Source organism: Oncorhynchus kisutch, linkage group LG29 (assembly GCF_002021735.2).
Source record: "Oncorhynchus kisutch isolate 150728-3 linkage group LG29, Okis_V2, whole genome shotgun sequence".
NCBI lineage: Eukaryota > Metazoa > Chordata > Actinopteri > Salmoniformes > Salmonidae > Oncorhynchus > Oncorhynchus kisutch.
In genome coordinates this window covers 17,409,018-17,435,369 of record NC_034202.2, presented here as the reverse complement: position 1 = coordinate 17,435,369, position 26,352 = coordinate 17,409,018, and the positions used below count along the sequence as shown (strand labels likewise).

The 26,352-nt window shown below is 42.9% G+C and overlaps 1 protein-coding gene across 1 annotated transcript in view; it reads left to right on the top strand.

Annotated features, from left to right (window-relative positions):
- The window catches only part of LOC116358229 (transmembrane protein 132C-like), a 116,237-nt gene extending 98,154 nt beyond the window's left edge, over window positions 1-18,083 (top strand). Inside the window, exon 4 of the mRNA XM_031808747.1 lies at window positions 18,023-18,083. Coding sequence (XP_031664607.1) covers window positions 18,023-18,083 — 61 coding nt within the window. The remainder of the gene's footprint in view (window positions 1-18,022) is intronic.
- The last annotated feature ends 8,269 nt before the right edge of the window (window positions 18,084-26,352 follow it).

The following is a 26,352-nucleotide window of genomic DNA, read 5'->3' as shown; positions in this document are numbered from 1 at the left end:
CTATGTTGTATAAGAATGACACACACTATATAACGATACAATACCTGTGGGTTTTGAGAGATCTGTATTCACTCACATTGTGCTGTAATGTCACGCGCCACATGACGCAGGTTCAGGTGAAGTCTGGGACATTATGCACTCTCTGGAGTCTTGTTTTGTTGATGGCTTGTAATTGTTGTGTAGCCTATGTACTACTGTCAATGAATTGTTATAGTGCTGTATAAACGTCACTGTTAGACGTCCCTGCGTGAATTCTCCAGCGTTTTGATTTAGATTTACTTTCTGAATTGGTGAAAAAAGCTTTGCTTGACAAACAGCCCTGGAAGTACGTGTGTGACATGTGTTGGCATCTTCTCGATCTCTCTCGCTCGATATTTCTCTCTCTCACTCTCTCTTACTGTCTCTGTGTTTGTGTGTTTGCGTGTGTTTGCATGTGTGTGTGTCCATGTGCTTGTGTGTACAGTGCATTCAGAAAAGATTCAGAACCCTTGACTTTTTCCACATTTTGTTAAATTACAGCCTAATTCTAATGGATTAAAGTATATATATATTTTTCAATCTACACACAATACCCTATAATGACAAAGCGAAAACAGAAATACCTTATTACATAAGTATTCAGACCCTTTGCTATGAGACTTGAAATTGAGCTCATGTGCATCCTCTTTCCATTGATCATCCTTGAGAGGTTTTTACAACTTGATTTGAGTCCACCTGTGGTAAATTCAATTGATGGGACATGATTTGGAAAGGCACACACCTGTCTATATAAGGTCCCACAGTTGACAGTGCATGTCAGAGCAGAAACCAAGCCATGAGGTCAAAGGAATTGTCTGTAGAGCTCTGAGACATGATTGTGTCGAGGAACATATCTGGTGAAGGGTACCAAAAACATTTCTGCAGCATTGAAGTAGCCCAAGAACACAGTGGCCTCCATCATTCTTAAATGGAAGAAGTTTAGAACCACCAAGACTCTTCCTAGAGCTGGCTGGCAAAACTGAGCAATCGGGGGAGAAGAGCCTTGGTCAGGGAGGTGACAAAGAATCCGATGGTCACTCTGACAGAGCACCAGAGTTCCTCTGTGGAGATGGGAGAACCTTCCAGAAGGACAACCATCTCTGCATCACTCCACCAATCAGGCCTTTATGGTAGAGTGGCCAGACAGAAGCCACTCCTCAGTAATAGGCACATGTCAGCCCACTTGGAGTTTGCCAAAAGGCACCTAAAGACTCTCAGACCATGAGAAACAAGCTTCTCTGGTCTGATGAAACCAAGATTGAACTCTTTGGCCTGAATGCCAAGCTTCACGCCTGGAGGAAACCTGGCACCATCCCTATGGTGAAGCATGATTGTGGCAGCATCATGCTATAGGGATGTTTTTCAGGGACTAGTCTCCCAGTCTCCCAGACAGACAGAGTACAGAGAGATTCTCAATGAAAAACCTGCTCCAGAGCACTCAGAACCTCAGACTGGGGCGAAGGTTTTACCTTCCAACAGGACAACGGCCCTAAAGCACACAGCCATGACAATGCAGGAGAGGCTTTGGGACAGGTCTCAGAATGTTTTTGAGTGCCCATCCAGAGCCCAGACTTACATCTCTGGAGAGACCTGAACATAGCTGTGTAGCGACGCTCCCCATCCAACCTGACAGAGCTTGAGAGGATCTGTAGAGAAGAATGGGAGAAACTCCCCAAATACAGGTGTGCCAAGCTTGTAGCGTCATACCCAAGAAGACTCAAGGTTGTAATTGCTGCCAAAAGTACTTCAACAAAGTACTGAGTAAAAGGTTTGAATACTTATGTAAATGTGATATTTCAGTTTGCACTGCATGTGTTTGTTTATGCGAATAGGGATATAGTTACCTTATCCTTTGGCTCATTTGCTACAGAGAGAGAGAGAGACGAGATTAGGGATATAGTAATGAGAAATGCCAGTACCTCCCTGTTCCTTTGTTGGTTGGGGGAGAGAGCTACATTATGTTTAACACTCTGTCATGTGTTTTGGCTGGGGGATGGAGTTGTGTGTAACACCATGTGCATTGTCTTGGGGACAGAGTTGTGTGTAACACGATGTGTGTTGTCTGGGGGAAAGAGTTGTGTGTAACAGGATATGTGTTATCCGGGGGACAGAGTTGTGTGTAACACGATGTGTGTTTGCTGGGGGAGTGTGCTGCGTGTGAAACCATATGTGTTGGCCAGGGGAGAGAGCTGTGTGTAACACCATGTGTGTTGGCCATTAGATTCAGTTCCTTTAATTAGTCCTCCGATGTCATATTCGACTCCTACAATTACCAATCAAACTTCCATCTCACGCTTCCCTTTTTATCAATTCCTCCCCTCAATCAAAGAGAACTCCAAATTGTATTAGGTTCCATTAAAAATAAATAAAGCAGGCAGCAGCATCTGAGTACCTGACATGCATGGTAGATGATCCACTATTGTGATCCACTATTTCCCTGATGAATTACTTGGAGCCACTGATGGTGATTGGACCTCATTGCCGCTCACGGCACAGAAAACATGAACAAGAGTGTCGGGAGAGGCCACCGCTGTCTCTTATCCTCGGCTCTGTCGGAGCGAGGGAGAGGGAACGTGTTGGTGAAGGACTGCAATTAGCGTTTTTGCATCCTTATACGTGACCGACCGGCTCGATTTGGTCTTATGTAGCAACATTTTAAATGGTGTTTTTTACGTTAGATAAAAGTAGAGACTCAAAGTTAGAAAATGCTTTAACAGTTGGGGAACAATGGGAAAGTAATTATGCTTTGAAAGTTGATAAACTTGTAACCCCACTTTAGAGAAAATGTCCCTTGAATGTTTTGGTACATGTACTGGAGAGCTCTTTGTCTACAACCATTCAGAATCATGCAATCCCTCTTAAGCCTTAGCCCCACCCATCTCTTCATGGATTCAAATACATGACATCAGCAGCCTGGTGGTGAAAAATAGCACAACTGGTGTATTTTTAACACCAATAAACCCATCTGTTTGAAAATTAATTTAGTAGCTATATGTCAATTTAGCAAACCAAGAAACTAAAAACAATTTTCTAAACAATGTTTGGGTTCGTTTCAAGCTTGCTAGCTAGCTAGCTTACATTAAGTTAGCTGGCTAGCCAGGTCAAATAATACTGTATCCACATCATATAGCTGACAACGTCTTCACTTTTGCACATATTTTATTAATTATTACAGGAAAATAAACTCACAACATGATCATTATTTACAAGTTCATGACAAGCTAATTACAGAAAATAGCTTACAGTTGTGAGTGTGACGAAATGAAAGAAGGGCATTCTACCAGATGATGTTTTTACTTGAACACTGTCTCATTGGCCTAACGTTATATCCTAATTTGACTTTGTGCAGGTCATGTTGTTCTCCACATTACCATCTCCGGTAAACATACAATATATCAAATAAAATCTAAGTTTATTTGTCAGATGCACAGGATACAGAAGGTATAAAACGGTACAGTAAAATGGTACCTTGCATAGTGGAGTCTTTTGTTTGGACATGCTAGCTAGCTAAACAATGAACCATAATCCCAACTAATAACATTACTACCCTGCATGAATCTGCAGGTAGCTAACCAACTAGATTCAATATTAGCTAGCTAGCTAACATTAGGCTATAACTAGCAATACAAATGGCTCTGAGATACAAATAATATTACGACACAGATCATACACATAATGTTAGCTAGCGAGCCAGCCAGCTAACATTAGCTAGCTAACAGTACGCTTTAACTTGATGAAAACAACTTTCTGACAAAATTAGAAATGTGTAATATCTGAAAATATAGCTAGTGTTGGTGTTCAAATACTGGAGAGTTGAGACCAAAGCATGGACGCTGGACAGAGTGGATTTCAGTTGTAACAAAATGGCAGTTTATTGAGTCAAAAGATATCTTGTCCTGCAGTTTAACGTGCATGGACTTAGTCATATAACTCAGTAAGGAGTCAGCTGAAAAAGGACTTAGACAGAGGTTACAGCAGTTTTTATACATGGAATAATGTAGGTGGAGTCTTGTCGTCTCGTCTTCTGAATGGTCCCGAAGGGTTGGAGGCGGCCGAAGGGCTCTAGCCAGAGCAGGAGCCCCATTGGTGCACAGCAGAGTCCTCTGCTCTTGGCACCCGACCAGTAGAGAGGGGGGTGAGGTGTGTGTGTTCGTGCGATGAAATGTCTGTGTGTCATGGAGTCGTGAGATAAGGGGAACTGTGACTGGCAGTTTATGGCTGGGGCTAGGGTGCTTCCTGTTTTGACAGGGGTGCGTGCAATGACTTGAGTCAGGCAGATTAGTTTGGCGCTCTATAGCAGCCTGAGGGCACCAAGGCCACCTAAATATACAGTATGTGCTTGATATATGAGCTATGTATATGAATATATGTATATATGACACTAGCTAGACTCTCTTACCTGTAAAGAAGCAATAAAACTAGCGATCTTTAGACTAGTTGAGGATCTGGAGCATCGGCATTTGTGGGTTCAATTACAGGCTCAAAATGGCCAGAATGAAAGACCTTTCTTCTGAAACCTTTCAGTCTATTCTTGTTCTGAGAAATGAAAAGTACAAAAATAAATAAAATTGTTCGATCAGTTAAACAAAGCATATTCATTATAATTGTACATGATATACTCAGTATACAAGACAAAAACATGTTTGATTATGTGTATTTGTGTGTGTGAGTGTGAGAGTTAGGCTTCATGGAGGGGATTACTGGGTAGTTTGATTAATCAGGCTGACCCCTAGTCTTCGCTTGAAGTTATTGAGGGATGATGAGGTTTTGGCAATGTGAAGACAAGAATTCCAGAGTATGATACCTCTGATAATAGAATTGACTATGTGAGTTGCGTCACTGGGGAGGGTGACGGTTATCGCAGTGTCTTGTGTTATAGAGATGGATTTCAGAATTAACCTGGAAGAATCCATTGAAGGATTTAGGTAAACTGTTTGGGAGTTATTAGTATATTTTAGTTGAAAGTGCATAATTGGCGTACATTAACCTCTTCATCCTAGTTGAGACATTTGCGTCCCAACTAGACATCTGGAAATGCAAATGCGCTACGCTAGATGCTAATAGCACTCGTTAAAACTCAAACATTCATTAAAATACACATGCAGGGTATTGAACTAAAGCTACACTCGTTGTGAATCTAGCCAACAAGTCAGATTATTAAAATGCTTTTCGGCGAAAGCATGAGAAGCTATTATAAGAGAGCATGCAACACCACGAAATACCTGAATGCTACGTAAACAAAAGATTTCGCGTAGCCGGCGCTACCCAAATAGCATAAATAAAATATAAAATTTTCATTACCTTTGAAGATCTTCTTTGTTGGCACTCCTATATGCTCCATAAACATCACTATTGGGTCTTTTTTTCGATTAAATCGGTCCATATATACCTAAAATAGCCATCTATGGAAACTGTGTGATTCAGAAAAAAAACACTGTTTGAAAACGCTACGTCATTTTTTTAAATAAAAAAAGTCGACGATAAACTTTCACAAAACACTTCGAAATACTTTTCTAACCCAACTTTAGGTATCAGTAAACGTTAATAATCTATCAAAATGTAGTAACCAAGAAAGTGTTAAATAAATCAAAACATATTTCATTTTTGAGATTCTTCAAAGTAGCCACCCTTTGCATTGATGACAGCTTTGCACACTCTTGGCATTCTCTCAACCAGCTTCATGAGGTAGTCACCTGGAATCCATTTTAATTACCAGGTGTGCCTTGTTAAAAGTAAAATTCTGAAATTTCTTTCCTTCTTAGTTAACGCGTCTGAGCCAATCAGTTGTACTGTGACAAGGTAGGGGTAGTATACTGAAGATAGCACTATTTGGTAAAATACCATGTCCATGTCCATGTTATGGCAAGAACAGCTCAAATAAGCAAAGAGAAACGACAGTCCATCATTACCTTAAGACATGAAGGTCAGTCAATCTGGAAAATGTCAAGAACTTTGAAAGTTTCTTCAAGTGTTGTTGCAAAAACCATCAAGTGCTATGATGAAACTGGCTCTCATGAGGACAGCTACATTTAAGGAAGACCCAAAGTTACCTCTGCTACAGAGGATAAGTTCATTAGAGTTACCAGCCTTTCGAAATTGCAGCCCAAATAAGTTCAAGTTACAGACACATCTCAACATCAACTGTTCAGAGGAGACTGCGCGAATCAGGCCTTCATGGTCGAAATGCTGAAAAAACACACTACTAAAGGACACCAAAAAGAAGAAGAGACTTGCTTGGGCCAAGAAACACGAGCATATGGACATTAGACCTGTGGAAATCTGTCTTTTGGTCTGATGAGTCCAAATATGAGATTTTTGGTTCCAACTACTGTGTCTTTATGCGACACAGAGTAAGTGAATAGATGAAATCCGCATGTGTGTTTCCCACCGTGAAGCATGGAGGAGGAGGTGTGCTGGTGTTGGTGTGCTTTGCTGGTGACACTGTCTGTGATTTATTTAGAATTTAAGGCACACTTAACTTCTTAGTGATCCCTTTGCACGCCAATCCTGTTAATGGGATTGATTTGACAACACCTAGTGAATTAGAAGCGCGCCAAATTCAAAAACAGAAATTCTCATAATAATAATTCATAAATCATACAAGTGTTATACACCGGTTTAAAGATGAACTTCTTGTTAATCCAGCCACAGTGTCAATTTCAAAAAGGCTTTATGGTGAAAACAAACCATGCTATTATCTGAGGACAACACCCCATCAAACATACACATGAAAATCATAATTCAACCCGCCAGGCACAACACAAAAGTCAGAAATAACATGTAATTACCTTTGAAGATCTTCTTCTGTTGGCACTCCAGTATGTCCATTAAACATCACAAATGGTCCTTTTGTTCGATTAATTCTGTCGTTATATCCCCAAAATGTCAATTTAGTTGGTGCGTTTGATTCTGAAAACACACCGGTTCCATCTCGCGCAACATGACTACAAAGTATCTAATAAGTTACCTGTAAACTTTATCCAGACATTTCAAACAACTTTCCTAATACAACTTTAGGTATTTTTTAATGTAAATAATCAATACAATTTAAGACGGAATAAACTGCGTTCAATAGCAGATAAAAACAAAGTGGAGCGTGCTTTCAGGTCATGCGCCTCTATGAAACAGTACACTTCACTCGAGCCTCGTTCTGAACTGCCCTACATCTTCATTTCTAAATGGAAAATAATCAACCAATTTCTAAAGACTGTTGACATCCAGTGGAAGCGATAGGAACTGCAAGCAAGTGCCTTAGAAATCTAGATTCCCATTGAAACCCATTGAAAAGAGAGTGACCTCAAAAATGTTTTTTTTCCTTGATGGTTTGTTCTCGGGGTTTCGCCTGCCAAATAAGTTATGTTATACTCACAGACATCATTCAAACAGTTTTAGAAACGTCAGAGTGTTTCCTATCCAAATCGACGAATAATATGTATATCCTAGCTTCTGGGCCTGAGTAGCAGGCAGTTTATTTTGGGCACACTTTTCATCCGGACGTGAAAATAGTGCCCCCTAGCCTTAAGAAGTTTTAACAAGCATGGCTACCATTTCATTCTGCAGTGATATGCCATCCCATCTGATTTGCGCTTAGTGGAAGGATCATTTGTTTTTCAACAATGAACCAACACACACCTCCAGGCTGTGTAAGGGTTATTTGACCAAGAAGGAGAGTGATGGAATACTGCATCAGATGATCTGGCCTCCACAATCACCCGACCTCAACCCAATTGCGAAGGTTTGGGATGAGTTGGACCGCAGAGTGAAGGAAAAGCATCCACCAAGTGCTAAGCATATGTGGGAACTCTTTCAAGACGGTTTGAAAAGTATTCCAGGTGAAGCTGGTTGAGAAAATGCCAAGAGTGTGCAAAGCTGTCATCAAGGCAAAGGGTGGCTACTTTGAAGAATGTCAAATATAAAATAAATGTTTATTTGTTTCACACTTTTTTGGTTACTACATGATTCCATATGCGTTATTTCATGGTTTTGATGTCTTCACTATTATTCTACAATGTAGAGAATAGTAAAAATTAAAGACAAATCCTTGAATAAGTAGGTGTGTTCAAACGTTTGAATGGTACTGTATGTTAGAGGCTCAGTAATTGAGGAAGAAACTGATTTCACCAAAGAGGCACCAATCTCATCATGACCTACTGCTGATATATTCAAGGTACCAATTACCTCCATCACATCAAGAGGATCAAACTGAAGCAGAGAAGGGAAATGTTCCTTAATGTAATCCAAGGGATTTCCATCAGTTTTCTCAATGTTCTTTGACAGAGAGGAACCCACATTCACAAAGAAGTTATTAAATTCACATGAAATACAATAACATCAGGATCACTATAGGTCTTATTTCCAACAATAAATTGAGATGGAATTGTTGTCGATGGCTTTTTCTTATTCGTCAGTTGATTAATGATTTTCCAAGTTGACTATATAAAAACTATTTTGGGGGATATCCAACATAGGGGAGTACATTTGTTCTTGTAGATTTTGTAATTTGCAGAATTCAGGGGAAAAGGATTTGTGAAAAACTTTTCATACAACTTTTCATACAATCTTTGAAAGATAACAAAAAAGTCTGGAAGGCAGGCTCCACATTGGCTTGATTATTAACATTTTCCCATGAAATATCAATTAACATCCTAAAGCGCTCACAATTACTTTTGTTAAATATTCTACATTTAAATGCTACTAAGCAATCCCATCTGTTAATTTCCAGCTGCCAAAGAGAAGTAAAAATTGGAAAGTTGTCAATGTCAATGTCAATATAAAGTATACTTGTAAAATTTGTAAAATTATTATCAATAAGGGTGTCAGATAATCTGGTCACTCTTGTGGGCGTATAGATGAGGGCATACATATAGCTGGAGTATAACGTATAACAAAAAAAATCTGATGTCACTGGGTGGTTCTCACTAAAAAACGTATGTTGTAATCACCCAACAGAAAACACATTGATCTTCATTATTAAACCCAAGATTGATGCAAGGATATTAGTGAAACTACCAATGCCAGAATCAGGTGGCAGATAGATAGATGCATCCAACTATCACTTTTTTTTACCACAAATAAATAAACAGGAAGGACTTTCTTTGAAAAGAGATTCAACATCAACGTAATCAGATGTAAGTGTGAGGTCCTCTCTTACAAAGAATTGAAAACGTTTGTGAACAAAAATGGACACTCCTCCTCCCAATCTTGACGTTCTACAGTGTTGAACAGCATTATAAGGAGGCATGTCATAAAGCGTGGTTGTCTCTTCAGTCAACCATGTTTTTGAAAGGGCAACAATGGAACATTCATGACTGAGAGAAGACAGATAAGGAACAAGGTGGTCACGATTTTTAGGAAGACTGCGAACGTTCAAATGAAAGGTCAAAAATAAGTTTGTCTTGCAATTAATAAACTGCTACAAAGGTTGTTAAATTGCTTAACAATATAGTAATAAAAAGTGATAGACTTATTTCTGGTAAACTGTAATGGGTTAAAGACCATGTTATCAGGGTTGATATCCTGCCCAACTAAGAGAGATCCACAGTTGGAATTGGAACGGAAACATAGAAGTGCAAGCCTCGCATATCCAATACAACCATACATTTGTGTTAGTTTTATCAATAGGGCTGCACTTCCTATGGAATGCATATTGACCCAGTCCACATAACACCAAATCAATTCAAATTGTATTGGTGTCACGGGATTCTTCTGTTGAAGGAGAGGCGGACCAAAACGCAGTGTGGTTATTTAGATACATCTTTAATAAAGATGAAACTAGAACAATATACAAAAACAAGAACCGTGAAAAACCAAAAACAGCCCTATCTGGTGTAACAAAGACAGGAACAATCACCCACAAACCCCAACACCAAACAGGCTACCTAAATATGGTTCCCAATCAGAGACAATGACTAACACCTGCCTCTGATTGAGAACCATATCAGGCCAAACACAGAAACAGACAAACTAGACACACAACATAGAATGCCCACTCAGATCACACCCCGACCAAACAAAACATAGAAACATACAAAGCAAACTATGGTCAGGGTGTGACAATTGGTCACATTCACATGGTTAGCAGATGTTAATGCGAGTGTAGCGAAATGCTTGTGCTTCTAGTTCCGACCATGCAGTAATATCTAACAAGTAATCTAACAATTTCACAACAGCAAAGGAATGAATAAGAATATGTGCATATAAATATATGGATGAGCGATGGCCGAACGGCAAAGGAAAGATGCAATAGATGGTATAGAGTACAGTATATACATATGAGATGAGTAATGTAGGGTATGTAAACATTATATAAAGTGGCATTGTTTAAAGTGACTAGTGATACATTTATTACATCCAATTTTTTATTATTAAATTGACTAGAGATTTGAGTCAGTATGTTAGCAGCAGCCACCCAATGTTAGTGATGGCTGTTTAACAGTCTGATGGCCTTGAGATAGAAGCTGTTTTTCAGTCTCTTGGTCCCAGTTTTGATGCACCTGTACTGATATCGACTTCTGGGTGATAACGGTGTAAACAGGCAGTGGCTCAGGTGGTTGTTGTCCTTGATGATCTTTTTGGCCTTCCTGTTACATCGGGTGGTGCTGGAGGGCAGATAGTTTGCCCCCGGTGATGCGTTGTGCAGACCTCACTACCCTCTGGAGAGCCTTACGGTTGTGGGCGGAGCAGTTGCTGTACCAGGCGGTGATACAGCCCGACAGGATGCTCTCGATTGTGCATCCTGTAAAAGTTTGTGAGTGTTTTTGGTGACAAGCCAAATTTTGTAAGCCTCCTGAGTTTGAAGAGGCACTGTTGCGCCTTCTTCACCACGCTGTCTGTGTGGGTGGACCAAGGAACTTAAAACTTTCCACCTTCTCTACCAACTGTCCCATCGATGTGGATAGGGGGGTGCTCCCTCTGCTGTTTCCTGAAGTCCACGATCATCTCCTTTGTTTTGTTGACGTTGAGTGTGAGGTTATTTTCTTGACACCACACTCTGAGGGCCACCACTGAAGACTTCAGAGGGTTATGACATTTAGAGCAATGTGTGTTTTTGGTCATGAGCTTATGTGAAAAACATGAACAAAGTAGAGTAAATATGCCATAGGCCTACTAGGGGGGGGGGGGGGGCTATCGTTCTTCAGGTGTGCAATGTTGCCTATTTTTAGTTCTTCAACTAGTTGTGGAAGCAGTTCCTTTCTTTTGAGGTGTTCCTTTTCAGATAACTCTTCATTGATGAAGGTTTTGGTTCCCTTCAGGCACTTGGCTCTCCTGAGAATCTCCTCCTTGTCTTTGAACCTGAGCAGTTTCACCACTATAGATCTGGGCCATCCATCTGGAAAGAAAGTGCCATTCCTATGCACCCTCTCCATCTCGATGAGTTTAGTTTCCAGTTTGAGTTGATCAGCCAGGAATTTCTTGGCCTTTACACCCTCAATTCCATTGATTAAAATGTTATTTATCCCCGATTGTTAGTCTCCTTTGGAAGAGTGCTTGTCAAGTGTTTTTTTGAAAATTGTGAAATCCTCAGACGTGGTTTTGAATGTGGTCTGGCTGGTGACATTCACGTCCTTTAGCTCCTCCACCTCCACCTGCGTTAACACCAAACTGTGTTTAAATTCCATTACATCCTTCAAACAGATCATCAACCCCTTTGTTGGTATAATCCATAGAGAGTTTCAGATCTATTAGATCTTTATAGAACTGTTTTTGTTGATCCTGTGTTCATGGAGTGTAGTGCTTGATACATGTTTTTTTCCGCATTGAGCTTTGCAGCAATTTTCTACAGTGCCTTGCGAAAGTATTCGGCCCCCTTGAACTTTGCGACCTTTTGCCACATTTCAGGCTTCAAACATAAAGAAGAATCAACAACAAGTGGGACACAATCATGAAGTGGAATGACATTTATTGGATATTTCAAACTTTTTTAAACAAATCGAAAACTGAAAAATTGGGCGTGCAAAATTATTCAGCCCCCTTAAGTTAATACTTTGTAGCGCCACCTTTTGCTGCGATTACAGCTGTAAGTCGCTTGGGGTATGTCTCTATCAGTTTTGCACATCGAGAGACTGACATTTTTTCCCATTCCTCCTTGCAAAACAGCTCGAGCTCAGTGAGGTTGGATGGAGAGCATTTGTGAACAGCAGTTTTCAGTTCTTTCCACAGATTCTTGATTGGATTCAGGTCTGGACTTTGACTTGGCCATTCTAACACCTGGATATGTTTATTTTTGAACCATTCCATTGTAGATTTTGCTTTATGTTTTGGATCATTGTCTTGTTGGAAGACAAATCTCCGTCCCAGTCTCAGGTCTTTTGCAGACTCCATCAGGTTTTCTTCCAGAATGGTCCTGTATTTGGCTCCATCCATCTTCCCCATCAATTTTAACCATCTTCCCTGTCCCTGCTGAAGAAAAGCAGGCCCAAACCATGATGCTGCCACCACCATGTTTGACAGTGGGGATGGGTGATGAGCTGTGTTGCTTTTACGCCAAACATAATGTTTTGCATTGTTGCCAAAAAGTTCAATTTTGGTTTCATCTGACCAGAGCACCTTCTTCCACATGTTTGGTGTGTCTCCCAGGTGGCTTGTGGCAAACTTTAAACAACACTTTTATAGATATCTTTAAGAAATGGCTTTCTTCTTGCCACTCTTCCATAAAGGCCAGATTTGTGCAATATACAACTGATTGTTGTCCTATGGACAGAGTCTCCCACCTCAGCTGTAGATCTCTGCAGTTCATCCAGAGTGATCATGGGCCTCTTGGCTGCATCTCTGATCAGTCTTCTCCTTGTATGAGCTGAAAGTTTAGAGGGACGGCCAGGTCTTGGTAGATTTGCAGTGGTCTGATACTCCTTCCATTTCAATATTATCGCTTGCACAGTGCTCCTTGGGATGTTTAAAGCTTGGGAAATCTTTTTGTATCCAAATCCGGCTTTAAACTTCTTCACAACAGTATCTCGGACCTGCCTGATGTGTTCCTTGTTCTTCATGATGCTCTCTGCGCTTTTAACGGACCTCTGAGACTATCACAGTGCAGGTGCATTTATACGGAGACTTGATTACACACAGGTGGATTGTATTTATCATCATTAGTCATTTAGGTCAACATTGGATCATTCAGAGATCCTCACTGAACTCCTGGAGAGAGTTTGCTGCACTGAAAGTAAAGGGGCTGAATAATTTTGCACGCCCAATTTTTCAGTTTTTGATTTGTTAAAAAAGTTTTAAATATCCAATAAATGTCGTTCCACTTCATGATTGTGTCCCACTTGTTGTTGATTCTTCACAAAAGAATACCGTTTTATATCTTTATGTTTGAAGCCTGAAATGTGGCAAAAGGTCACAAAGTTCAAGGGGGCCGAATACTTTCGCAAGGCACTGTATCTAGTGTTAGCCATGCTACAAGCTTGTTGTGAGCTAAAACGAGTTTGCAAATACAAACCACACCCCGCCTCCTGAAAACAAGCTCCGCACTGAAATGGCAAACACACACAAGCAACACAGACTTGATCACACATGCAACCAGTACGATGAACAGAGAGAAGGCAAAGGACTTATTCACTGTATGGATCCTGGCTGCACTTTACTAAACAGGTGGGAGATCACCAACTCACACTGAAGGCACACTTAACCAGCATGGCTACCACAGCATTCTGCAGCAATACAGCATCCAATCTGGTTTGCACTTAGGGGACTATAATTTATTTTTCAACAGGACAATGACCCAGGCTGTGTAAGGGCTATTTGACCAAGAAGGAGAGTGATGGAGTGCTGCATCAGATGACCTGGCCTCTACAATCAGCCGACCTAAACCCAATTGAGAAGGTTCGGGATGAGTTGGACCACAGATTGAAAGAAAAGCCACCAACAGGTCCTCAGCATATGTGGGAACTCTTTCAAGACTGTTGAAAAAGCATTCTAGGTGAAGCTAGTTGAGAGAATGCCAAGAGTGTGCAAAGCTGTCATCAAAGCAAAGGGTGGTTACTTTTGAAGAATCTAAAATCTAAAATGATTTGTTAAACACATTTTTGGTTACTACATGATTCCATATGTGTTATTTAATAGTTTTGATGTCTGTAGAAAATAGTAGAACAATAAAAATAAACCCTTGAATGAGTTGGTGTGTCCAAACTTTTGCCTCGTACTGTATATCATAAGGATGTGATAGCCTAAGCCTAATGGTGATGTTAAACATTTTTTGAGATCTGACATTGAGATCTGTTGAGATCTGATATTCTGTGCAGCGCAAGATGAGAGGTATTGTAGGCCAATGTCATAGGCCTATCGTCAACCAATCATACTGTATTTCTCAAATCCTTTCTGGCTAATATCCTGCTAAACTAATTTCCTGCTAAACCTGCTAAACTCATAACTACATACAAAAAAGTTTTTTCTGCTTCTGATGAAAAGATACAAAAGTAAATAAATAGCCATATTAGATGAAAAGACATAAGGTAATTTTGTCAAACTTGTGAGGCACTCAATGCTCATGAGTTGCCCTTTTTAACATATTTTCTGCTATAGTATTCCCAACCCGTTATAAAAGTCTCGCTTCCTAACTGTTTTACATTCCCTGAGACCAACCAGAAATGTTTCCTTGGCCAAATATTCCAAGATTTCCATAAAACAGCCACATGTGGTCTCTGTATCACCAAATTTTGCACAAGGGGAAAAGTTGGCTATGCTTCAATTGCTCAGTTGGTGCAGTGACCTGACGGGGGTGTAGTGCTGCCAGAGTACACTGGTCGTCGCTCTGCCACTTCTCAGAATGGTGCTTTCTTAGTAAAGTTAGATAAAAGCTGAATCAAAATCTTAGATCACATATTAATTCATTTGTATTCTACATAACTAAATATAATAGCATAGTTTAACGTTACTGTTACCACCAAAAACACATTTTAGGATGGTTAGCTGAATAGTCCCCAAAACATGATAATGTGGCCAAAACTCAACAGCGTGAGCCACCAGGCAGAATGTGCTTTGATTGAAAAAACAGTACTGGAAGGCTATATAGTTTGTTAACACCATCTGCTCTAATTTGCTCACAAAACAGTCATTTAAGAAGATGTAAATGCATATTCCCATTAATCTGTCCCGCAAAATCATCATGTTGTCCCGCATTTGGGTATTTTAAATGTGGTCACCCTAGATCTCAGTGACTTGGAAAGAAGCGTCTCAAAGGAGCATAGGGGATTTAAAGGGTGTGTGTGTCTCAGTCACCAGATCTCAGTGACTTGGAAAGAAGCGTCTCAAAGGAGCATAGGGGATTTAAAGGGTGTGTGTGTCTCAGTCACCAGATCTCAACCCAATTGAACACTTCTGGGAGATTCTGGAGCGGTGCTTGAGACAGCGTTTTCCACCACCATCAACAAAACACTAAATTATGGAATTCCTAGTGGAAGAATGGTGTTGCATCTCTCCAGTAGAGTTCGAGACACTTGAATAATCTATGCGCATTGAAGCTGTTTTGGCGGCTCTGGTGAGTCGGGGCGGCACAACTCCCTATTAAATCAAATCAAAATCAAATCAAATGTTATTAGTCACATGAGCCGAATATGACAGGTGTAAACCTTAGAGTGAAATGCTTACTTACGAGCCCCTAACCAACAGTGCAGTTTCAAAAAAGTATGGTTAAGAATAAGAGATAAAAGTAACAAGTAATTAAACAGCAGCAGTAAAATAACAATATATACAGGGGGTGCCGGTACAGAGTACGGTTAGTTGAGGTAGTAGGTAGAGTTAATAAAGTGACTATGCATAAATGACAACAGAGAGTGGCAGTGGTGTGGAGGGGGCAAGGGGGCAATGCAAATAGTCTGGGTAACCATTTGACTAGATGTTCAGGAGTCTTATGGCTTGGGGAAAGAAGCCTTTTTGAAGCCTCTTGGACCTAGACTTGGCGCTCCGGTACCACTTGCCGTGCGGTAGCAGAGAGAACTGTCTATGCCTAGGGTGGCTGGAGTCTTTGACAATTTTTAGGGCCTTCCTCTGACACCGCCTGGTATAGAGGTCCTGGATGGCAGGAAGCTTGGACCCAGTGATGTACTGGGCCGTTCGTACTACCCTCAGTAGTGCCTTGCGGTCAGAAGCCCTGTCGATGAGAATGGGGGCGTGCTCGGTCCTCTTTTTCCTGTAGTCCACAATAATCTCCTTTTTCTTGATCACGTTGACGGAGAGGTTGAAGTCCTGGCACCACACAGCCAGGTCTCTGCCGTCCTCCCTATAGGCTGTCTCGTTGTTGTCGGTGATCAGGCCTACCACTGTTGTGTCATCGGCAAATTTAATGATGGTGTTGGAGTCGTGCCTGACCGTGCAGTCATGAGTGAACGGGGGAGTACAGGAGGGGACTGAGCACGCACCCCTATGTTGAAGATCAGCGTGGCGGATGTGTCAGGAAGTCCAGAATCCAGTTGCAGAGGGAGGTGTTTAGTCCCAGGGTCCTTAGCTTATTGATGAGCTTTGAGGGCACTATGGTGTTGAACGCTGAGCTGTAGTCACTGAATTGCATTCTCACATAGGTATTCCTTTTGTTCAGGTGGGAAAGGGCAGTGTGGAGTGCAATAGAGATTGTATCATCTGTGGATCTGTTGAGGCGGTATGCAATGTAGAGTGGGTCTAGGGTTTCTGGGATGATGGTGTTGATATTAAGATACTTTATTACTGCATACACATATTACTACAGCAGACATGCGAGCTAATCTCACTGGAGTCTCACTGGAGTCTCATAAGAATCTCACTGGAGTCTCATAAGAATCTCACTCGAGCCCAATGTTCCCTCTAATGTTTTTCGGCACTGAACAAGTTATGGTCTGCTGAGTGCAAACTTGAACATTGTAAACATTCTGTGCAACTTTCAGCTTGCATTTACTGTGAACACTACCTGCGTTAAGTTACAGTTTCAGACAGTGGTCAAGTTGGCTACTATGGCTATTTGATCATAATGTAGGCCTACCAGAGTGGCCTACCATCAAAAACAATGGAGAAAATGCTCCCGTAACATATTAACATGGAGATATATGTTCTATCATTCAGCCTACAGTAGCACCCAATGTGTGGTGTTCAATGTAGGCTTATGAGACTTTTGAAAAAAATAAGCAGGACTTAACATTAACCTGTTTATCCACTTGTACTTCAGACAAGGAAGTGACTAAAAATGTTGTGTTGTTTGATCCAAGAAACCAGTTCACAAAATAAAATGCATTATTATTCCCATACCATCATTACAGAGAATCAGACAAATTATGCTACCCTTCGCCTATTGGCTACTTAACGTATTCAAGCAGGTCTAAAAATTAAAAATCTCTTTACCAGAGTCACTTTTCAAAGATGACTAGAAATGTACACATGTTGTGCTCTTGTAGGAAGCAATCACTCCCGCATTGCTGACTACAAATGATCTATAACTAGGCTAAGAACTCAGTAACTACCAAAGGATATGAACAAATGTGCACACGTGGCTACATGCAGCTCAGCTTTGATTTCAAAACAAGTGATCTACTCATGACCACTCATGCTGTAAACACAGTCCAGTTCAAAGTGAATGGCATAGATCCATATACAGTACAGTATGGCAATGGTCTTATTGCATATAGGCCTACTGCAGCATTGATTGGTTATGCCACACCGATCTGTGCCGAGTACAGGCTGAGTCGTGCATGTCAATGAACTAGAATCCTAATCCGATGCATTCTGCCTACAACAAAATCTCTTGCATAGTTAGTATTGCATACTAAGTCTTGCATAGGAATGCCACAGCATTGCACTGGATATGAGACATACAAAAGTGGCTTCATTCTATCCTGTTATTTTCCTCCTGAGATCTGGACTGTCCTGTGTACCCATCCTTATTGTCAGTTCTTAATGTTGCATTGAAAGTGGCTAATATTGCATTGATTCGATCACAATTCCCACAGCGAAGGGAAACGTTGATAGTGTTAACTAAGGGAAACAACTCTAGAAAGTTGAGTTGTGCTTCTCTGCGGGTGCTGATATTTCTTCTGTGTGGCAGTCCCGGGGAGCTGCGTGCCCATGCACTAACGCAGCTTAAAGGGAACATTGCTGGAGTCTAACTGGAATATCACAGTTGCTCATGACCGAGACACCACCAAGCACCGGAGACAGAACCGGATTGGCTCATTGTTATTCTGGGGTTGGTTGATGCCATTTTGAACCCTCTTCAGACCCTCCATAGTCAATAACTCATTGGCACTCCCATCACACTCTCAACCAATTTGCCTGAGGCTTCCTACATGCTTTGGTGTCCATATTCTGGTAATGTCTGGTAACATTTGCACACTAACTGGTTCTAATATCACTAATGTATCGTATAAGTATCGTCCTGTGGCTGGAAACTACAGAGAATTCAAGCTCAGTGTCAGAGTACATTTAGAGTTGAAGTATTAATGAGTGAGCTTTTTTAGGATCTTGCTCTGGGTAAACACTGACTCTAATAGTCAGGCTTCATCTTCAGCCAGGGTGAAAACCCATACAATATTACATGTACATACTACAATATGTCAATATTGCAGATACAGTACATAGAACATATGTATTATTTTTACTATTTTCTATATTGTAGAATAATAGTGAAGACACAAAAACTATGAAATAACACATATGGAATCATGTAGTAATGATAAGTGTTAAACAAATCATTTTAGATTTGAGATTTTAGATTCTTCAAAAGTAGCTGCCTTTATGACAGCTTTGCACACTCTTGGCATTCTCTCAACCAGCTTCATCTGGAATGATTTCCAGCAGTCTTGAAGGAGTTCCCACATATGCTGAGCACTTGGTGGCTGCTTTTCCTTCACTCTGTGGTCCAACTCATCCCAAACCATCTCACTTGGGTTGAGGTTGGGTAATTGTGGAGGCCAGGTCATCTGATGCAGTACTCCATCACTCTCCTTCTTAGTTAAATAGCCTTTATACAGCCTGGAGGTGTGTTGGGTCATTGGCCATGAAGAAAAACAAACGATTGTCCCACTAAGTACAAACCAGATGGGTTGGCGTATCACTGCAGAATGCTGTAGTAGCCATGCTGGATAAGTGTGCCTTGAATTGTAAATAGGTAACTGACAGTGTCACCAGCAAATCACCCCATCTCCTCCTCCATGCTTCACGGTGGGAACCACACATGCGGAGATCATCCGTTCACCTACTCTGCGTCTCACAAAGACATGGCGATTGGAACCAAAAGTCTCAAATTTAGACTCATCCGAACAAAGGACAGATGTCTAATGTTCATTGCTCGTGTTTCTTGGCCCAAGAAAGTCTCTTATTATTGGTGTCCTTTAGTAGTGGTTTCTTTGCAGCACTTTGACCATGAAGGCCTGATTCACACAGTCTCTTCTGAACAGTTGATGTTAAGATGTGTCTGTTACTTGAACTCTGTGAAGCATTTATTTGGTCTGCAATTTGGTAACTCTAATGAACGTATTCTCTGCATCAGAGGTAACTCTGGGTCTTTTCCTGTGGCAGTACTTGAAGAAACTTTAAAAGTTCTTGAAATATTCCAGATTGACTGACCTTCATGTCTTAACCCTCCCGTTGTCCTGGTACTGTGTCTAGTCCCCGCGTCCTCCGGGTCACCCTGTCCCGTCCTGGCTAAAGGCCCAATGTGCGCAAGTGTGACAGTAGGCGTGTGAACATCCTTTGCAGATGTATTTCTTACACCTGCAGCACACTGTGTGTGTCTTGGAGTCCTTCTTGGGTGGGCAGAGCTGACACCTCTTCCTTTTACTTGCCCCGGTGGCCGGGGCAACGAGCGGGGCAGCGGCCGTGCCAGCGGCGGGGCCCTCGCGCTGTTGATCAGGAGGCGCCGCCGTAGCACTCTGTAGGACTTTGACAAGGGCTGACGCCACTTCGGTGCGGGGCAGATGCTGCCTTCTTTGGATCAGCGGCTTCACGAGTGCCTTTCCCAGCTGCTCGAGGAACACCCTGCGCTTGTTCCGCTTGCCAGGCATCCAGTCAGGCTTGATCTCTCGCCATATGACAAAGGCGTTGTAGGAGGACACGTCGAGGATGTTGTGGAAGATGACCAGGGGCCAGCGGGCAGTCATCCGTCTGCAGCTGTAGGTGCCCACCACCTTGTCAAGGTTGACCACGCCGCCCTTGTTGCAGTTGTAGTCTAGGATGAGGGCCGGCTTCCTGTCGCGGCGATTGCTAATGTGGCCCTCTGTGTGCAGCGTGCTCAAAAGTAGCATGTTCTTGTTTCTCTTTGCCAGGTAGGACACCAGAATGGCGGTGGGCGTGAAGGCGAACCTGGAGGACAGGACCTGTCTGCCCCTGGAAGGCGGACGCGATGTCGCGGGCCTGTGTCGCGGCATAGGCCGTGGGGCCCGGAGTCTGGTCCGGCCCGGCATGGAGGATCGCCAGGGGCCCGCGGTGGCGGCCTTAGGCCGTAGGCCAGGGGGGACCACTCGATTTTGCCATTCTTCGACAGCAATGGCGGCTCCCGTTGGTCTGGGGCCGAGGAGATCTCTTCCTCGTGCTCGTCCTCGTGCTCGTCCTCGGGCGGCTCTTCCTCGGGCTGCTCTTCCTCAGAAGAGGGAGAAGAGGCATCGTCGACCTCGCGGCGCTCGGGGTTGTATTCCTCCCCGTCTTCGTCTTCCGAAACCTCTTCCTCCTCCTCCTCCTGGCAATCCGAGTAGTCTTCTTGGTCCACGCTGGACAAGATCTGTTCTAGAACCTGCGCGGCCGTAAAACGCGCGGCCATGGCCGATCTGTGGAGCCGAGCGGGTCCGCTGAGCTGCGGGCAAGAGCGCACTTGGCACGGGTGGGGCGCCGGTCACTTTGTGTGTGTGTGTGTGTGTGTGTGTGGGTGTGTGGGTGGGTGCCGCTGACAATATTAGTATCCTCTCTACGTAGGGCCGGCCGACCCGAAAATGCTCTAGGCTCGCTCGTCGACCCACCCCAGCCGAGCAACAAGAACACTCGGCTGCTCTCTAGCACACAGCGGAGCACGTCCGGACCTGTGCAGCGACTGGCTGGGTCGCTCTGACTTGCAGAGCGCACAACCTCGTCACACTCGCAGGCACTCTAGTACGCTCCACGGCATACGCCTCGCCAGTGGCTGGCTGAGTCACTCTGACCCAAGAGCTCAGAGCCCAGAGCGAAGAGAGCAGAGCGCAGAGCGGGGAGCCGGGCACAGCCTCGTCACACTCGCCACACTCTCAGACTCTCTACTACGCTCAAAGGCACACGCCTCGCCAGTGGCGGGCACGGTCGCTCTGAGCCGCCACCGCAAGAGCGGGAACCCTGGAAACACAGGGCCTGGGTCGCTCTGACCCGCGAGCGCAGAGCACAGAAAGGGGAGCCCTCCACACACAGGACCTGGGTCACCCTGACCCCAGGACCACGGGAGGGTTAAAGTAATGATGGACTGTTGTTTCTCTTTGCTTATTTGAGCTGTTCTTGCCATAATATATGGACTTGGTAGTTTACCAATTAGGGCTATCTTCAGTAAGCCACCGCTACCTACAGTATACGGGCACAAGTTGAGACCCGAATGCAGACACAGGAGGCAGATGGTTGAGCTCCGATATTTATTATAACAAAAGAGGTAGGCAAAAGGCAGGTTGGGTACAGGCGAGAGTTCATAAACCAGGTCAGAGTCCAAACAGTACCAGGCGATAGGCAGGCTCAAGGTCAGGGGCAGACAGAGTGGTCCGGCAGGCGGGCTCAGAGAGTCAGGATAGGCAAGGGTCAAAACCAGGAGGGTGAGAAAAGAGAGACTGGGCAAAGCAGGAGCTGAGACACAAAAATGCTGGTTGACTTGACAAACAAGACGAACTTGCACAGAGAGACAGGAAACACAGGGATAAATACACTGGGGATAATCAGCGACACATGGAGGGGGTGGAGACAAGCACAAGGACAGGTGAAACAGATCAGGGCGTAACACAACCTTGTCACAACACAACTGATTGGCTCAAACGGAAGGAAAGAAATTCCACAAAGGAACTTTTAACTAGGTACACTGTTACATGAAATGCATTCCAGGTGACCTCATGAAGCTGGTTGAGAGAATGCCAAGCGTGTGCAAAAGCTGTCATCAAGGCAAAGGGTGGCTACTTTGAAGATCCTCAAATATAAAATATATTTTGATTTGTTTAACACTTTCTTGGTTGCTACATGTGTTATTTCATAGTTTTGATGTCTTCACTATTATTCGACAATGTAGAACATAGTCAAAAAACAAAAACCCTTGAATGAGTAGATGTGTCCAAACTTTTGACTGGTACTGTATATATACTGGATGACATGCTTAAAACAACAAGGAATGTAGCACAGTCCTTTCACTGAACAGCATTGCTGTTATGACTCAGTATTTGTGGAGGGAGATCACAGCAAACACTCTGACAGTGCGGACATGTAGTGATATTGGGTGTTGCTCAACCAGAGGCGGCTGGCGGGGGGAGCTATAGGAGGATGGGCTCATTGTAATGGCTTCAATGGAATCAATGGAACGGAGTTGCACATTTGATTTCCATATGTTTGATATCCTTCTATTTATTCCATTCCAGCCATTACATTGAGCCAGTCCTCCTTTAGCTTACCCCACCAGCCTCCTCTGTACTCAACGATTAACTTATAACTATACTATTCAACAATTGTACTGCCATTGATCTCACAAGCTATCCATTTAAGGAAGCCATCATTTAAGCAAGTGTGTTTATATGTTTATGTAGTGAAGTCACGATCTGCAGTATTCCTTGCTCGCTTTGAATCCAGTGTCGTGGATGAATCCAGAATCGATGTCTTTGGTGACATTCTCATTCAGACCTCTTTACACCATTGTATATGAATGATGCCTATGTGGATGTTCTTTGTCCCGAAGCTGTTTGGTCGTGGTGGGTTATACCCCCTAATTTAAATGCCTCTGGGCCGGCGCCTTTTGTACTTTAGAGAGCTTTACAGTATAATATGGGAACCACATAATATGGTTCCCAGCATGTGTGACCTTGGCTTGGAGAGCACTATGTAATTCAATGTCCCCGTCCCCTGGCTGGGGTATGAAAGAGAGCAGCGTGAATGACGCCAAAATGCCCTTAATTGACATTTTAGGCATCAGCCTGACTCCTGGGAGGTAATGACGGTTGTGACTAGAGAGAGTACAGCTACGACCCGAAGTGACTTTTCGTAGCTGGTTAACAGAGCATTTTAGCTAACCCTAACTTTTCCTAACCTTAACCTTTGTCTCCTAATCTGTCACGTTAATGATCCTAACTTGCTGCGTAAATCCTCCTAACCAGCTACGAAAAGTCACTTCCGGTCGTAGCTGTACTCCCTCTAGTCACAACCATTATTCCCTCCCAGGGGTCAGGCTGATATCTAAAATGTAAAGTGTAAATTAATGTCGTACTCCCTCTAGTCAAAACCGGAAATAACAGCCTTGCCCCGCAGTGTCACTTCCTGTACCCCGCAGCTACGCTCTCTTCTTTGGGGAGCACAAAGTACCTACCCCTACACGCTTGCATGCATATAAACGCACACATGCAATGTATGTTCATTCAAGTGCACAACGCATAGAGGATCTAGCCTTCAAAAGCTTCTATTTATGAGTTCCAGTCCCATCCTCTTCATTAAAGAGTGATCAGTATCTAGTAATAATTCACACTGTCTTTTATCCTTCGTAATCTAATCTTTCCTCCTTTTCTCCCTCTCTGTGTCCTGTGGTGGTGTGTGTGTGTGTGTGTGCCTGTGTGTGTTTCAACTGCCCACTTCCGTCCTGTAAAGCTCCAGGTCTTGGCCCCCATGCTGGCTCCCTGATTGTGTTCCCCGCTTCCTCAGTGGGTGGGCTGTACCTCCCAGAGCTGCCCCAGATGGAAGCACTCTGTCTGGGTTACTGTCCCGCTGGATCTGGGCCTCAGGCAACTTCCAGCCCACCACAGAGTACCAGCCCTTACTTCTGACCTATAGGAATTGAGAATCCTCCACCGATTAGCACGCGTTCCTGCCTAGCTACATTTCATCTGCTTCTACTTCTATGGTCCCAAACGTTTAATTTCTCCCCAACACACACACACACACACACACAAACAGGCCCACTGCGGCACCGCAGCCCACTCCACGCGGAGGCTTTGTGTTGAAATTGATTCTGTTCTTTTGATGTATCATTGTTGTCACTGCTAACCAAATCGTTGCTGCGCCTGAAAGGAGTCACCATAGCAAAGTTGCCTTCCTTCCTGTGGTTGCATAGGCCCATTCATAAAGGTGTTAGGCATAAGGAATACACACAGCTGCTGCACATGCCCTCTGTGTTGGGTAGCTGACATCTTGGTATTCTATCTTTTTCTGTCATACTTTCATTCCTGGAGCCCTTTGTCACAACAGCTCTCCTCTGGAGAGGAATGTCACGAAGCCCAACAGTGAGTTTGTGTGTATCTCTACATGTGTGTACGCATGCTTCTGTTTATTCTTGACTGCTGTTAGGTCAGAGGGAGCAGCGCAAAACAGCACATCGGTTACTGTGACACCCAGGTCTATAGTAAACAGCCTGACGGCCTGACAGGGAAGTCCTTAATATCCACTCTCTTAATGCAGCACTCTCTCACAGTAACTACTGTACACTTGGCATTGTGGGACTTATTCTTAGCTAGAAGCCTATTTAGTTCCGTCTTTGTCCGTCTCAGGCATGCATCTCGAAGCAGCAGCAGAAGCAGCAGAAAAAGAAGCATGTAGCTGACTCTTCGACTATAGTTTTCTATGGAAATGTTGCTCGCTTTCTCTGGCTCCATTGAAAGGGCACAGTATGGTTATGTTTATAATGAGACACATAATAAAGCTGGCTGACCTCTCTGGCCAGCAGGCTGCAGCCATTTATCATCCCAAACACTTGCTGTGGCAGTACCAGCCACCAGATAACACACTGCCCTCTGCTGGACACACACTGTGTGTGTGTGTGTGTGTGTGTGTGGGTGGGGGTCAGGGGGGGGGGGCAGAAGTGGATAAGCTTGTCAAGGTGGCAATATAAGCTTGTCAATGTGGCCATATATGTCTCTATTCAAACATACAGATTATTCATAGTTTGTGAGATTAGATTGTCAGAGTTGATTTGAACAGAGTAATTTGTGCAGTACGGTGTCATCATACATTGCAGTCTGTCCTCAAAAACTCTCATTGCGCATTGATCTCACCGACCACCAGTCTTTGAAGTGTGGTTGTAATTTTCTGAAATGGTAAACCAGAAAAAGTTCTGGGAGTCTAAAATGGAATATATGCTCAGCTAGAATGTTCAGCTCTAAGACCATGGATCAGTGTTCTTGCCTTGTGGATTTTGAGTATTGATCCTGTTGCACAATATGACACTCATGAGGACACAACTTGGAAGTTGGTACAATACAATACAGAGATCAGTTTCCAATCCAATTTATTCCCCTGTGTATTGTATAATAGCTGTCTGAGTTTGCACTTACTTTAAAAACTTGGTGGCATCTCAGCATGCACTTAAATTGTGATTATACACACAATAAATACAGTTACACGAGAGGGTTTGTTTGTATGTATTACACAGAATTGACAGCAAGTTTCAGATCCCAGTTACAAGTTATAGTTTCACCATGCCTTGTACACTGTTTGTTTCCCCGGGATGTTTACTTTTGTATCTAGTTTTATGTTAGATAAAGAATGCCATGGGGACAGACAGTCAGGCAGGCTGATCAAACTGAAGGCTCAGGAAATCAGAGTTTAGGATTTTTGTATTCATCGTTTTTCTTGCTTTGTTTGCATCGCAATCAGTGGAGAGCCAATGTTATTCTTTTCAGATAAGATCTTTCTCTGTGAAATGTGCCATGGAGGAGGAACAAAAGTAAATTGCTTTTTTCTCCCTCATGCTTCTGGGGAATGTGAGACAGAACTGAACTGAACTGAGTTTGGGTTGCGGTGGATACATGTTATACTATTTTAACGGCTCTCCTATTTTTTAGGAAACTTGTCTGTTTGGCACTCACTTTTCCCTATGTCTGCGTCTCCTTTTGTCTAACTTGGTTTCCATCCAAACTGAGAAAGATTTTCATGTGAATTTCATTAAATCTAAAAAAATATATACAGTGGGCCAAAAAAGTATTTAGTCAGCCACCAATTGTGGAAGTTCTCTCACTTAAAAAGATGAGAGAGGCCTGTAATTATCATCATAGGTACACTTCAACTATGACAGACAAAATGAGAAAAAAAATCCAGAAAATCACATTGTAGGATTTTTTATTAATTTATTTGCAAATTATGGTGGAAAATAAGTATTTGGTCACCTACAAACAAGCAAGATTTCTGGCGCTCACAGACCTGTAACTTCTTCTTTAAAAGGCTCCTCTGTCCTCCACTCATTACCTGTATTAA